General features: G+C 36.8%; 1 protein-coding gene across 3 annotated transcripts in view; it reads right to left on the bottom strand.

Annotated features, from left to right (window-relative positions):
* Positions 1-14,715, bottom strand: part of atp2b3b (ATPase plasma membrane Ca2+ transporting 3b) — a 61,558-nt gene that overhangs the window by 4,309 nt on the left and 42,534 nt on the right. Inside the window, exons 17-20 of one of the 3 annotated variants that reach the window (XM_016465046.1) lie at positions 13,942-14,153; positions 11,850-11,957; positions 9,567-9,749; positions 5,316-5,469 (exon numbers count right to left, since the gene is read on the bottom strand). In XM_016465046.1, coding sequence (XP_016320532.1) covers positions 5,316-5,469; positions 9,567-9,749; positions 11,850-11,957; positions 13,942-14,153 — 657 coding nt within the window. Of the gene's footprint in view, positions 1-4,440; positions 5,470-9,566; positions 9,750-11,849; positions 11,958-13,941; positions 14,154-14,715 lie in introns of those variants that run through there. The other 2 variants (XM_016465045.1, XM_016465044.1) reach the window with 2 other exon arrangements.

Below are 14,715 nucleotides of genomic sequence, written 5' to 3'. Positions count from 1 at the left end.
CGAGCTCAATCGTGCAGCCCCTCAGCGAAAAACTGATGTGCGTTTGCACGCGCTCTCCTTTTATACCCGCGCTGCGGGGCGGGGTGCGCGTGGCGAAACACGCACGCCAACTGTCATTGGCTTGTTTAGTTAACACTCGAAGGTGATTGGGCTCTCGGGCGAGATCCCAATTCGTCAGTCACGACTGACGTAACGTCTCCGTTCCCTCCTTCAGGGAACGAGGGTTACACAAGTAACCGAGACGTTACCTACATATTAAAAAGGTTTTAAGCTTATTAGTTTTTTAAAATTAACTCATATGACATAAAAGTGCATATTTGAAGAAACACATGCGAGTCTGCCCTAGTAGGCCTATGATAAATTACTCCACAGGCTCAGATTACATTGACTGCCAGAGGATAAGTTATAAAATTTCCAGAGACATCATCTACACGGATGATGATGACTAGTCACTTCCTGGCACTGAGCCATTGATTACATGACACCAACCGCTGTGACAGAAGATCTTAACAAGCACTATCACACTGACAAGAACAGAGTAGGCACAATAAACAAGGTCACAGCATCTCTGGTTTCTGCAAAAGTCACCTTATCAGCACAAATGGATCACACCTTTGTACAGTATCATAGGCCTGGAATTGATTTTTTTTTAAATCTCGGTTAGGGATACTATTCTGGATTACTGTTCGGATGACAGATTCAGTTGTGAATGTTTAGAGAGGTGTGGAAAAGCACATTCAGTGAGAGAGATAGAGAGAGTGTGAGCATCTTTTGGCATGCAGCAGAGCAGTCGAGTGCAGATGACACACAGAGAAGAAGAGCTGATGAGATCTGCCTCAGTCTATATGCAGAGAAAAGAAGGAGCACGGGAACCGATCAGAAAGCAAAATGCTCATTCCAGTGCAGCTGTCTCGTTGTCGTGTTACAGGAACAGAAACAATGAAAGTCAAGGTCAAACTCAAAAATTGAATGCATGATGGTAAGCAGTCAGGCTCATGCTGTAAGAGTAACTCAAATGCGGCTGGAGCACATATACACGCGTCTCTCGTGTGTATATATTCAGAAGGAAGGAGATTTGAGAGCGCGATCCTTTGCTGTGGCCACAGGCCGGTGCCGCCCACCCCAACCCTCACTTCAACACTCACCCAGCAAAGGAAAAGAAGCTAAAATGACCAAGAAAGAATTTACAAGAGACAAAACAAACAAACAAACAGGAAGGGGCGGTCAAGCATTTGGTTAAGTGCTTATCTGTTTTTCCAAAGAGCCTGTTTGTTGAGAAAAAGTAATGCAAATCTGAATCGAGAAACTGTTTGTTTTCATTTTTGTTCTTTGAATTTCTTTCTTTCTTTCTGTTTTTTTTTTTTTTGCATGGATACAGGTAAACGTTCGAGTATATCGCCCACTTTTGGGAAATGTGTGTTTGTTTAAAACTGATTTGAGGTTTTTTTTCTCTCTTTGTTCTGGATGTTTGCATGCCAGATTACTATCCACTGTCTCCCCCACGCTGTCCTTCAAAGAAAAAAAGCTTGATGGAAAAACTTTATCATTAAAACCAAAAACCAAAAAAGACTTCTTTACTCAACAAATATTTCCCAAACATGTCTGAAATGAAAATAGAGCTACACAGAAAGACTTGAAGCAGACAAAGTGATAAGATGCAGGAAAGGAGAGAAAGTAGTTAACAAAGCAGTGATGAAATAATGATTTCATGTTGAATTTGTATGAATGCATTCAAAAAGGTTTATGCATAAAGATTGTTAAAGGGTAATCGCTGGACATGGACCTATTTTCACTCTTTATAATGGGTAAATAATGAAGCTGGTCAAAAATAAGAGTGAATTATCAATGTATCTAACTGCTGTCTTTAATTTGACAATTTATATTTAGAAGTGACTGTAAATGCTGTAAATTATACAATGCAATTCTCTTCATGTAGTGGATTTAAGATTTTGCTCTATTAATACAATTAATGCAACTCAAATGATAAATTATTACATTTTTTAAAGGAGTTGTTTTTAATTGCAGCAATGTGCATTTTGTATTGATATTCTTTGCCATAATTTGTGATTTATCTCACGTATCTCACATATTGAATCATTTAACTATGGTGATATTTATAAAATTATACAGTATTATGCATTTAGCAAACACACTTTATAAAATGCACTGTATAATCTGATGGCAGAATTCACACAGTGACACAGACTATGAATATGATTATTTTTATCAGATGGTAGTAATCAAAGCTCAGAAAACTTTAATAAATTAGCGTCGCTTGGACCTTTCCACTTTGAGAAAATATATTCCACTGACTCTCTTACTGTTAGGGAGCATCTGTGTTGAGCAGTGAACAATTACCGTACAAATGAGGGAGATAAACATGAATCTATCAGTGGCAGCACTGCGTCTCCTCTCAACCTCTGGGTTACAATGTGCACCCATCTTACAAAACCTAAAATGAAAACAAACTTGATCTGTAGATCTGTCAAATATTTTTAAACAAACATTTGTGTGTGTGAGACAGCTCTGAGGAAAAAAATGCGTTTTTGGAGAGCTGTGATGAATGATTGATCGAAATATAGTGTTTTCTTCTCTAAAGAGCTACATTGCGGGCATGAAATGATTTTCAAAGATACGTACAGATGATGTATAAATATATACATCATAAATTAATAAAAATACTACATTTAGGCAAAGATATCAACACACTAACATCTACTAAATGTTTCTGTAGTCTGATTTCTAACATGAGGTTGACAGAATGATGTTAATGTTTGTAAATCTCAGTCAAAGCCAAAGAAAATTCAGCGTGAGAAAAAACAACAAAAATGATGTGTATAGGGCTGAAAAAGAAGACTAGAGTGAGTAGAGTGGCACATTTCACCCACATAAGCATAAGTCCGCAAACACAAAGTGAGAAAATGTGATGAAAAATGTACAGATACACATGAAGCACATCAAAGAGCAGTCAGCCACAATGATATATGGTAGTCATAATTAACATTTCTAGCCTGAAACAAAAAAAAATACCACAAAGATGGAGAAATAGCTAGGGGAAAAAAATCTTTAAGTATTGAAAAAAATGTAGTTAATCCACTATTCCCAGAAACGAAAACATATAATACACATTCTCAAATTCACTAATTAAATTCTATCAGGGTGTATTAAAGCATTAATCTGGGTTCAAAACAAGTTTAAAGAATAGTTCACCCAAATGATAGTTATTATTCTTTAAATTACAATTGTCATTTATTCACCCTCATGTTGTTCCAAACCTGCATGACTTTATTTCTTGGGTGGAACATGAAAGCAGATATTTATAGCTAAATCCAAAGTCCAAGCCCAAACTTCCATGCAATGAAAGTGAATGGTGACTGACCATAACTAGAAGGAAGAGCTGATGAGATCTTCAATATTTTCAGTGTATAACAACTTAAATAAAAGCTGTTTAAATATAGTGTGTATGATACTTTTATAATACTTTCATGGTGCACTTGGTCACCATCCACTCTAACTGTATGGAAGAGCAGCATGAACATTCTTTAAAGCATCTTATTTCATGTCCAACAGACAAAAGAAAGTCATACAGGTTTGGAATGGCCTGAGAGTTAGTAAATGTATTTTTAGGACAGAATTTTAACTTTTAACTCAATTGACAGCATCTGTAATCTTTGCTTGTTTTTGCAAACTGACAGACAAGCTGATATTATTTTCAACAGCATGACAAAGATGCTATCAATAGAGCTGAACTTGTTTTGAACCCTTGTTTTGATTCCTTTAAAGAATGATATCTAGACATATGCTAATGGACTACTTTTGATAGAAAATGAAAGACTGTTAGTTTAGAAGAGTTTAGAAGATGCCTACAGAGGAGAGAACAGGAGACAGGTAAAAATAGATTTAAGCCATGAACCATGTGAACCATGGGACAGAGAAAAAGACTGTGAGGATCTGTGGAAGGGAGACGCAGTCAGTAGCACAGAGACATTAGAGGATGCTTTCACACGGTCTCACGATGGAAATTACAAGATGCATTATCTGGAAAAAAGTAACAGAGGGAAAGAGAATGAGAGAGAGAGAGAGAGAGAGACAGACAGAGAGAACTATCAGAGGGAGAAGAACCTTATAGGGCTTATACTCGAAGGTTTACCCCTTTGTAGGCTCAAAAGCCATAGCAGTGCAGCACATTGAGTACCTCTGCTTACTGTAAAACCTCATCTTTTTAGCAAACCACGCTTGACAACAGAAGCCTCTCGGAAAATAATTGCTCTCTCTGTATTCTCTCTTTTGGACTACATTCAGGTTTTAATACTGGTTCTTCTTGCAATATCCAGACACTTTTTTTTTAATTAATTAATTTTAAAAGCAATTATTTAATAATTTCATGCAATTATTAAATGATTTAATATACATCAAAGTCATGTTGTGTATGATATTTTAATAGCCATGTCTTATATGATATATTCTGTTGTCCAAATGTATATAACAAATCTTTAAGAATATGCTATTTTACAGCTGAAGTGTGTCATTTTTTTGTAAAAATTCTATTACAATTCAAAATAACCATAGACAACTATAAATGAGTAATCTGTAGGGGTATTTGTCCAAAAAGTGTTTCTCTGTGGCACGATTAAAACAACATTGTCTCAACCAATGGCATTGGATTGGGGGCGGAACAATCTGTTTATCTAACCAATGGTTCATGTTTATGAAATCTGATCTATCATATTTTTTGCAATTCCATTTGCTCAAAAAACAACCACTTCAGCTTAAAAAAAAAAAAATTTGAAATCAAAGAAAATATATTTTCTGCCACGCACTTAACACTAACGCTGTTTTGTACGCATTCTGTTGTAGGAAACAGGTTTGGACAGAGAGAAGACAGAGAATGGCTTATCGAGAAACAGGGATTTGAAAATAAAACCAACACCTTCAGACTACAAAGAAGAACCCAACAACAAGAGAAAAGGCCCGACACAGCAAGACAGCACACAGAAATCAAGAGAAGGAGAGGAGGGACTCAGGGAGGAGACACAAACAATGGCTCATAGAGGATCAGTCAAAGCCAGACAGGCCATCTTGCAAAGAGCCACTCAATCACAGAGAGACAACTACAGAGAAGGTTTCAAATACAGAACAGAAGTACCACAGCACACAAGGTGGGGTGTTGCATGTGCTGCTGTGTGTGAGGAGGAATCCTTGGAGCATGTGTGTGTGTGTGTGTGTGTGTGTTTGTAAGAGTTTTCATGTTTTGTGAGTGTTTCTGAGTGTGTGAGTGTCGTGTCTGACACAGGTAGGGAAAGCAGGGAACTCACTCCCGGGAGCGGCGCTTGCATTGGCAGTGGAGAGAACTACATGAGTGGGGGTAGAAATATTGGTTACGTCATGGAGCTGGCTGAGCACAGAGGATCGACGTCTCACTGCACCCTGAAACGAACCACTTCTCTTGAACGTACTCACTACCTCCATCTGCAGGAGAGAGAGAGAACCACATCACATACACACTTCGGAGCAAAAAAGAGAGAGAAAGAGCAAGAAGGAGGGAGCAGAGCGAGAAGAAAATATGCTTGTGATACTTCACTTGGTAGGAGAAAACAAAGATATGTTGCCATTGTGTACTAAGGGGTACATCTTTAGATATTAAAAGGATAGTTCACCCAAAAATGAAAGTTCTGTCATTATTTATTCTACCTCATGTCGTTCTAAATTTGCTGTTATTTTTTGCTGTGAAAAACAACCATTTAATTTTTGTTCAGTCTATTCCTCACACAAAGCTGTTAGTTGGAAAGCACATGATGTTTTTGTCCTTTTTGGGGCTTCACAGACAGGGTCACTATGTGGAAACGTGGGTGTCGGCATAATTATTCTTCAGAATTTCTCCTTTTGGGTTCCACAGAAGAAAGAAATCATACATAAAACAACTTGAGGCTGAGTAAACGATGACATAATTTTCATTTTTGGGTAAACTACCCCTTTAAGGACCTCCAACCAGGATCATAATGAAAGTTATGATTAAATAATAATTGAACCCAGTTTACTTTCTTAGTACATGGACTGGGTCTTATTAAGAATGATTTAATGGTGCATAATATAACAAAGAAAATAAAAGTCTTTATAATCATTCATCAAAACGTAATAACTTGCTCTGTCACTAAAACAACTAATCACTGACCATTAAGACCTGTTATATCATTTCCACTATTCAGTCATTTTCTAATAAAAAATCAAGTCCTGAATATCATATTCTCTCAAGAATAAATAAACTGGTTGCAAACGGCATTTCACTTAAAGAAACACGCTGAATTGTCAGTTAATTTATCAGGATTCTGTTCTGTTTTTCCAGAAATAGAGTGGGGATGTCACTGCGGTATTCTTTTGTTTCTAAATGGCTTTGTTAAAAGATCAAATAGACCGCACAAGATAAGTTCACTGAACATTACATTTACATTTAGTCATTTTGCAGATGCTATTTTTATAACATTACATGTAATAAAAGCCAACACAACAAATGGATGCCTCTGCAACCACACCACCCCAAATGTTTCACTTATCTGAAACTCACTTTGTGCGCTGAATCAATTTGACATGCAGCCCTTAAGAACAAGTTAAACCAGGCCAAACCGAAATGGGAAATGCCGTAAGAATATGCAATCATCTTGCATAAGACCTCATCGATAATTAATCTGCAAATACCCTGTGTCAAAAACACAACACTGAGAAATGGAGGTGCTCTCCTCAGTGGAGTCACGCAGGATGAAAGCCATGATTAGATTAGGCTGACTGATGATATGAGGCCAGCCGCTATAATGTGTGTCGTGTTTTGCCTACTCAGTGTCGAGCAGTGAGGGAATCGATGGAAACCTTGTAAGGAGCTTTGCAAGCACTTCGCCAATCCATACCGGGCACTCCAAATTAAAAAAAAAATGTCTATATAATGCTCTACTATCCCATCAAGTCTGCTCACTGATGGTGTATATTGGCAAGAACATGGCCAAAAGAGTGAGTGCTGCATCATGCATGCATGTGCTTTGAGAGCGTTCTGTTATAAAAGCTCTTTCTTAAGTTACAGTGCCATGAACCAACAGGCACCACGACCCACCTTCCTCTATGCCTGCTGACCTTTAAAGGGGTCATATGATGCTTTTTTAAGGTTACTGAAACCACGCCTTCTTTCTTTGCGTGAACATTTGGGCGCATTATGCTAATATTTCCACATAGTGAGGGAGATATGTGGGGGCGTGTTAGAACGAGCCATTTTAGGGGGGCGTGGCAGAGTCTTAAATTTGATAAAGAACATCTCTTTGGTTTTGAGACTTTAGTCTTTGCAACTTCAGGGATCTTATCTATGCACAATCAGCTTGTAACACTCCAAAGAGAAAGGAAAACTTGAAATCGCATCATATGACCCCTTTAATATAATATATGTACCTTCTGCTCAGGAAACAAAAGTAATGCTAACAAGTCACAAGTGCACCACACAACAGATCTTTCCACAAAGACGCTATTAAGTTTCTTCTAGCACAATTTAAGGAGCAAGCACACAAAAATTCTAGGCAAACCCAAACACATAAAGACAGAAAATCTCACTTAAAGTCATGGATGGAGTCCAGATCGAGAATTATGATTAGCATAAGAAAAATTCAGTTCTACTCAGGGAAATGAATTTAGCATTGGACTCAAATCAAGCTACTTCAAGAATAAATAAAAAACCTGTGAGCTGAGTTGAAAATTGTAGAGAGAAAATGGACAGAGAAACAAGATAGTATAATACACATTTGGTTGATTATATATACAGATCAAATCAAAATAAGAACTAATTCTAATATATTCTTCTCACCTTATACTATAACTAAAGTAGGCACATTTATGATAATATCACAAGCCTTGATGCGTAGGGATTCATTATAAATCAGTACTATATGAGTAGATATTAGAAGTTTATCTTATTGTTTCAGCAGAGATACTACTGTTCAAAAGTTTGGGGTCAGTTTTTTTTTATTCCTGAAAGAAATTAATACTTTTATTCAGCAACGACAAATTAAATTGATGAAAATGACAGTAAAGTTTAAAATGTCAAAAGATTTCTTTTTCAACTTTATGCTATTCTTTTGAACTTTCTAGTCATCAAAGAATCCTGAAAAAATATATCTCAGTTTTTACAAAAATATTAAGCAGCACAAATGTTTTCAACATTGATAATAATAATTGTTTCTTGAGTATCAAATCAGCATATTAGAATGATTTCTGAACATTTACATTTGCATTTAGTCATTTAGCAGATGCTTTTATCCAAAGTGACTTACAAAGTAGAAGCAATCAGATCAACGAGAGAGCAACGATATACAAGTGCTCTGACAAGTCTCAGTTAGTCTAGCACAGTGCACATAGCAAGGTTTTTTTTAATAAATAAATTAGACCAAAACGTGAGTTTATGGGCACTCGAAATAATGAATCTGTAATACAAATCATTGGTAGAGTGATGATGAACACCAAGAGCAATATTCCCAATACAGAACTGAATGCAGTGTTATAGAACAGAATGTTATAAAACAGAGTGTTATTTATACCAGGATAGAATGTTATGCTTTAGAATAGAATAGAATAGAATAGAATAGAATAGAATAAAATAGAATAGTAAGTGCTAGTATTAATTGGTCAGGTGATGGCGAAAGATCTGGAGTAATGATGCTGAAAATTCAGCTTTGCAATCACAGCAATAAGTTACATTTTAAAATATGTTAAACAGAAAAAAAATATTTGAAATAATAATAATAATTTTTGACAGTATTACTGTTTTTACTGTATATTGATGAAATAAATGTAGCCTTGGTAAGCATTAAAGATATTTTTTAAAGAAAACCTTACTGACCCCAAACTTCTGAACCCCTTACTGTACATTGAATTGATTTTAGGTTTTAGTGTTTTTTTATCTTAAACAAAATAGTATAGAATTACATACAGCCTTAACATGAAAATAATTAGCAGCTTATCATATCAACCAGATCTTTAATATTGGTGCATCCCCAGAGTCAAACATTGTTCAGATCCTCATCAAATCTTTCAAGTTCTATCAAGTCTGAGGAGCAACATTCTCAAGTCCCATGCAGCACGCCGGGCTGCGACTGATTCTGTGCTGTGACTCTGAGCCAAATGAGTTACTAAGCAATAAATTAGGACTTTAAAGGACTCGAGTTACATAATAGAGTGACAAAACAGAGCTCTGAGCACGGGAAGGGGGGAGGGAATGTTATAGATTCTTGTTGGGGGAAATCTATACGCATTTAGTAAAGGGTCCCAACAGTGGGAAGCAGAGACCGAGATAGAGTAGCGAAGGAGAGAAGGAAAGAGAAGAGGAAGAAGGCAAGGATGAACTAATGTTGGTGATTCAGAGAGGGTCTAGAGAGAGCAAGGAGAGAAGAGGAGGAAACGAAAGGAAAACCAAAAGAGCATTCTTTGAGGAGACATAAGTTCTACTGTCTGTGGAAACCATCTTAGGTGACTAGAGCGCTAAATAGTTCTACCAGAGGGATTGATTGGTCAGAGGTAAGGGGTCTCATGCACAGCACCTGAGTTTGGATACGGTTAAGGCCTCTAAACCAGAGGATCTGCCCCCTGCGTAGCTCCCTCTCAGCGTGGTCTATCTCCTCCTCGTCCTCGGCCAGCTCATCCTCTGTCATCTCGTCGACCCCTGGCCCATGGCCCGCCTCCTTCAGACACTTCAGGTGACTAGTGGGCACGGTGGCGATCACCTGAGATGGAAATAAGAATTCGTTTAAGAGGAGTTGAATGACTGATACTGTACGATGGTGAGCAGTGCTGGATATACAGTTTATACAATACATGGGCAAAAATATGTAGATATCTCATCTTCTTAAAAATGCTACAAATCTGGAACTGATTGAAACCGAATTAGACACACCCCCTATTACTAAAACTCTGCCCTACAAAGATATCACTGAGGCCGTCAAAACCATATATTGATGGCATCGCAATCACAGAAATACATTACATTATAAAATATATTAAAATAGAAAACGGTTACTTTAAATTGTAATATTACTGTCATTTGGATCAAATAAATGCAGTTTGCTGAGCATGAGTAACATTAAAATCTTTGAAAATATTTGAAAAAATATGTTGAAAATATTTGAACGGTAGCCTATTAGACATATTTAACTGTGCATGCTCTTTTTCCTATTTTTCATCCTGTACAATTACAATTTGATGTATAAATTCACAACTCATTTTAAGTTTTAGTGTTTAATTATTTATTTATTTAGACAAAATAGTCTAAATCAGCCTTAAGATGAAAATAAGTATTAGAAAATACTTATCATATCAGTCACAATCGGCACAATTAATATCGGCAAAGTTATTGTTCAGCTCTATCAAGTCTGAGTAACCACATTTTCAAGTCCCATGCAGCACCAGGATGGTACTATGGCCAAAAACATAGACGCCCCTTCTAATTAAAAGTACTCCCATTCTATCAGATTAAGCTGTGGAATTAGCCACACACCCTTTTTCCAAAACTCCGCCCTACAAAGATACCGCTGAGGACCTCAGATGATGCCAACCCTGAAACAACATACAGAACTACCAAACTTTGCTATAAGTTTGATTGCATCATATAATAATTGCTGTTAATAGTGTTCATTGTCTGTTTGATTACGTCTTTAATTGATTTTTCTATACATTTCTGCCATATGTACATAAACTGACAGTCACCACTGATAAGCTACTACTAAATAATGTAGAAACTTAATTTTCTGTAAAGTTGCTTTGCAACGATTTGTATCGTAAAAAGCGCTATACAAATAAACCTGAATTGAATTGAATTGAGCTGTCAGAATTGGCGGTAGCAAGATAACATTGTTGCAAGACAAAACTGAAAACTGCTTATGAAGCTGGAATTGGTGCTTAACTTGCATGATCCAGTTCATTCCTGCTGCCCATATTTGGACTGCCCTAAGAATATGCAAAATGATTGACAGGCAGAAAGTATATTTAAAAAAAACTTGGCTTTGAGTGGTTAAACATCTGTGGTCTGTGATATCTGTCAGGCAATGGGGTAGCATTCTATTAAAAATCGCTTTTAGCACCTTTAATGTGTTTGTCTATTTTGGCTACACCAATTCATGAGACTTTCAGATGCATACAATCGATCATGCATCCACTGACAAATATTCACAGTAGGATAAGAACCAAAGAGCTTGTCCACCAATAAAATGCTGCACTGAGTCTGGTGTGGAAGAACTTGAACCCAACTGAACACCCGTGGGATGAACTCGGTATGAGCCAGGCCTCATTACTCAACATCAGTGCCTGACCTCACTGATGCTCTTGTGTCTTAATGGGAGCAAATTCGCAAAGCTATGTTCCAACATCTAGTAGAAAAAAGCCTTCCCTGAAGAGTAGAAGCTGTTGTAGCAATAAAAGTCCCAATTAATAGACATTGGTTTAAAATGAATCACATGTGGCACACAGTTTGGGTGTTCACATACTTGTGGTCATGTTGTGAACTGTATATTACAATTTAAAAGGAAAGTATATTAGATGCACACAAAATAATTGACATTTATTTTAATATTTTCTTCATTAAAAATATATTAAAACGTGCTTCTAGGCAGGATATAAGGATATAGGATATAATGCAGTCTAGCAAATTTATCAGCTGATGCAATAATTTCAAAATGGCCAAATATCAGATAATAAATCAGATTCTTTGGGGAAAAATATCTTAAACTTGAAAAATCATAAAGTTGATGAAATACTCGACACCTTCAGTCACACAAAGATCTTTGATAGTTGTTCTCCTTATTTGTTTTTTATGTCTCTTGCTCTCCTACCTGACCCCACAGCAGTTCTCCAACTCCCACGAAGAGGCACCACAGCCATTGCTCCACATTGAGAGGGGCACAGCTGAAGGGCTTGCCCCCAAACTGCACGATCACAATCTGCACACAGATCAACAGAACAAAACAAAGTCAGCACTAATCTACTCAGCACAGTGGAAATTTAGGCAGCACATCAGTCACCCTCTCATCACCTTTCATACAATCTCGTGGACAGGTAGAATTATTATTTCAGATAGAATTTTTATTTCAAAAATAGTCTATATAAATCACCCAAGAATGTTAATTCTGTCATCATTTACTGTTTTAAACCTGTATGAATTTATTTTTCTGTGGAAAATAAAAGGGTTACTCCACCCCAAAAAGAAAATGTTGTCATTAATCACTTACCCCCATGTCGTTCCAAACCCGTAAAAGCTTTGTTCGTCTTCGGAACACAATTTAAGATATTTTGGATGATAACCGGGAGGCTTGTGACTGTCCCATTGACTGCCAAGTAAATAACACTGTCAAGGCCCAGAAAAGTATGAAAGACATCGTCAAAATAGTCCATCTGCCATCAGTGGTTCAATCTGAATTTTATAAAGTGACAAGAATACTTTTTGTACACAAAGAAAACAAAAATAACAACTTTATTCAACAATTCGTCTCCTCCGCGTCACCATAGCACCATTTTGGAGAGTATCCACTGAACGTAAACTGTGTATACTGTTCTACTTGTCTGTCATCCGCACCGGTTTTCATCCAAAATATCTTAAATTGTGTTCAGAAGACGAACGAAGCTTTTACGGGTTTGGAACGACATGGGGGTAAGTGATTAATGACAAAATTGTCATTTTGGGGTGGAGTAACCCTTTAGTAACCAAACAGATTCGGTTCCCATTAACTTTCATTGTATTTTTTTGTAGACAAAAAAAAATAATACAATGGAATTGAAAGGTAACCAAAAGTGTTTGCTTACCAACATTCTTCAAAATAATTTTCATGATCCACTGAAGAAAGAATTGCATGCAGGTTTAGAACAGCATAAGGTTTTTTTCCCCAACTATTTTTTTCCCTAAACCAGTTAAGCGCAAATCCTGCCCCACCCGATTTTAACTCAATCACACAATCACCAGTCAAAAATGGATGGATCTTATTTATCAGGATGTGCCACAAATGCTATATTGATGTTAAAGGGATAGTTGACCCAAAAATGAAAATTCTGTCATTAATTACTCACCCTCATGTCGTTCCAAACCCGTAAAACCATTGTTCATCTTCGGAACACAAATTAAGATATTTCTGATAAGATATTTAATTACTTTATTTAATAATTTAGTCTCTTCCATGTCAGTCGATGCACGTTAACAACAGTACCACAACGCACGTGTGTTACATGGACTTTTATCGATGTTCTTACTACGTTTCTGGGCCTTGAATGCGGTAGTTCCGTTACTGTCTATGGAGGGTCAGAAAGCTGTGGGATTTCATCAAAAATATCTTAATTTGTGTCCCGAAGATCAACAAAGGTCTTAGGGGTTTGGAACGACATGATGGTGAGTAATTTATGACAGAATTTTCATTTTTGGGTGACCTATCCCTTTAAAGTTAGGGTTAAGGGTTAGTATTTGTTTCAGCATTATTTAGGCAATGAGCACTGTGACTGACATGACCAATGATGTCTTTAGAATCCATTGCGGGGCAAGGTTTGTGCTTAACTGGGAAAAACATTATTATTATTTTTAGCTTCAAGCATGAACAAATTAGCCAAAATATACTACAAAAAAGTATATATTGTTTAAATAGTTAATTATAGTTAATATTTGCAAACAAGGTTAAGGGGAAAAAAACTATATACAGTACATTAATAGTTTATAATATAACCGTTTAGAAACATAAACTGAATAATAGTAGAACTAGTCTTATGCAACAATGCTTCTAAAATAAATTCATCTTGTTTGAAAGATTTTTCAAAAGGCAAACAATACAAAAATACTGATAACAATTTTTTGAGGTGTGCAGAACTTTGTTAACGATGGGGTTCAAATTCTGCAGAAATCTGGAGAATCTGCTCATAGAGCACAATGCAAACAGCATCTCGGACCTGTACTCCAAATGTTCCCAGAACAATGCTGCAGAAGATAGGGTTCCCAAAGATGCCGTCAAACACGTTCCTTTCGCCGTGAATCTTGCGAGCGTTGATCTCGTTGAAGAGCTGCATCAGGACGAAGGTGTTGAAGATGATGGTGTAGTGTTCAGATGGGGGTGAGTGTAAGGGGGCGTAACGGCCGTTGTCGATGTTGAAGATTTTCTCTCCTTGTTAGGATGAAAGAGAATACAAAATTAAACGGTTCTTAAAAGTTTTAAAGGTGCACTCAGCATGCACTCATTTTTTCCCCTTTAGATCAGTTGCTTATGCTAGTATTGCTCTCACTCTCAGAACATCTGCTAAATGAATATGTAAGTCAGGGCTGTACAGTGCGACATATATCGCACGTGCTACGAAAAAACTGGTCTGTGTAATGAACAAATTTACCACTGTAGCACGCGTGCGATACAGTTTTGCACGCTAATACTGTCAAAAACACACACGGTTTACATATAAACACAGTTGGTTATGTCTGAAATGAAAGTAAACAGTTGAGAGAGAAACGCGTGGAGCTCTTAAAGGGACAGTAGCTACTAAACATGCTGCCGCCAGATTAAAATGTCACATTTGAAATTGGTTTACCAATCAAATGCATTTATTATATATTTTACTTTTGAACAAACTCTGCACGTAGCCTATCTATCAGGAGATCGCTGCGCCTAATATCTGCATTCACCTTTCTTCACTTCGTTCTGTTGTAATCTAGAAACGGTCATGCAAAGAACAATC

This window comes from Sinocyclocheilus anshuiensis, unplaced genomic scaffold, assembly GCF_001515605.1.
Source record: "Sinocyclocheilus anshuiensis isolate Anshui unplaced genomic scaffold, SAMN03320099.WGS_v1.1 scaffold1053, whole genome shotgun sequence".
Classification (NCBI taxonomy): Eukaryota; Metazoa; Chordata; class Actinopteri; order Cypriniformes; family Cyprinidae; genus Sinocyclocheilus; species Sinocyclocheilus anshuiensis.
The sequence above is the reverse complement of the archived record's forward strand: the minus strand, read 5'-3'. Positions and strand labels throughout refer to the sequence as shown.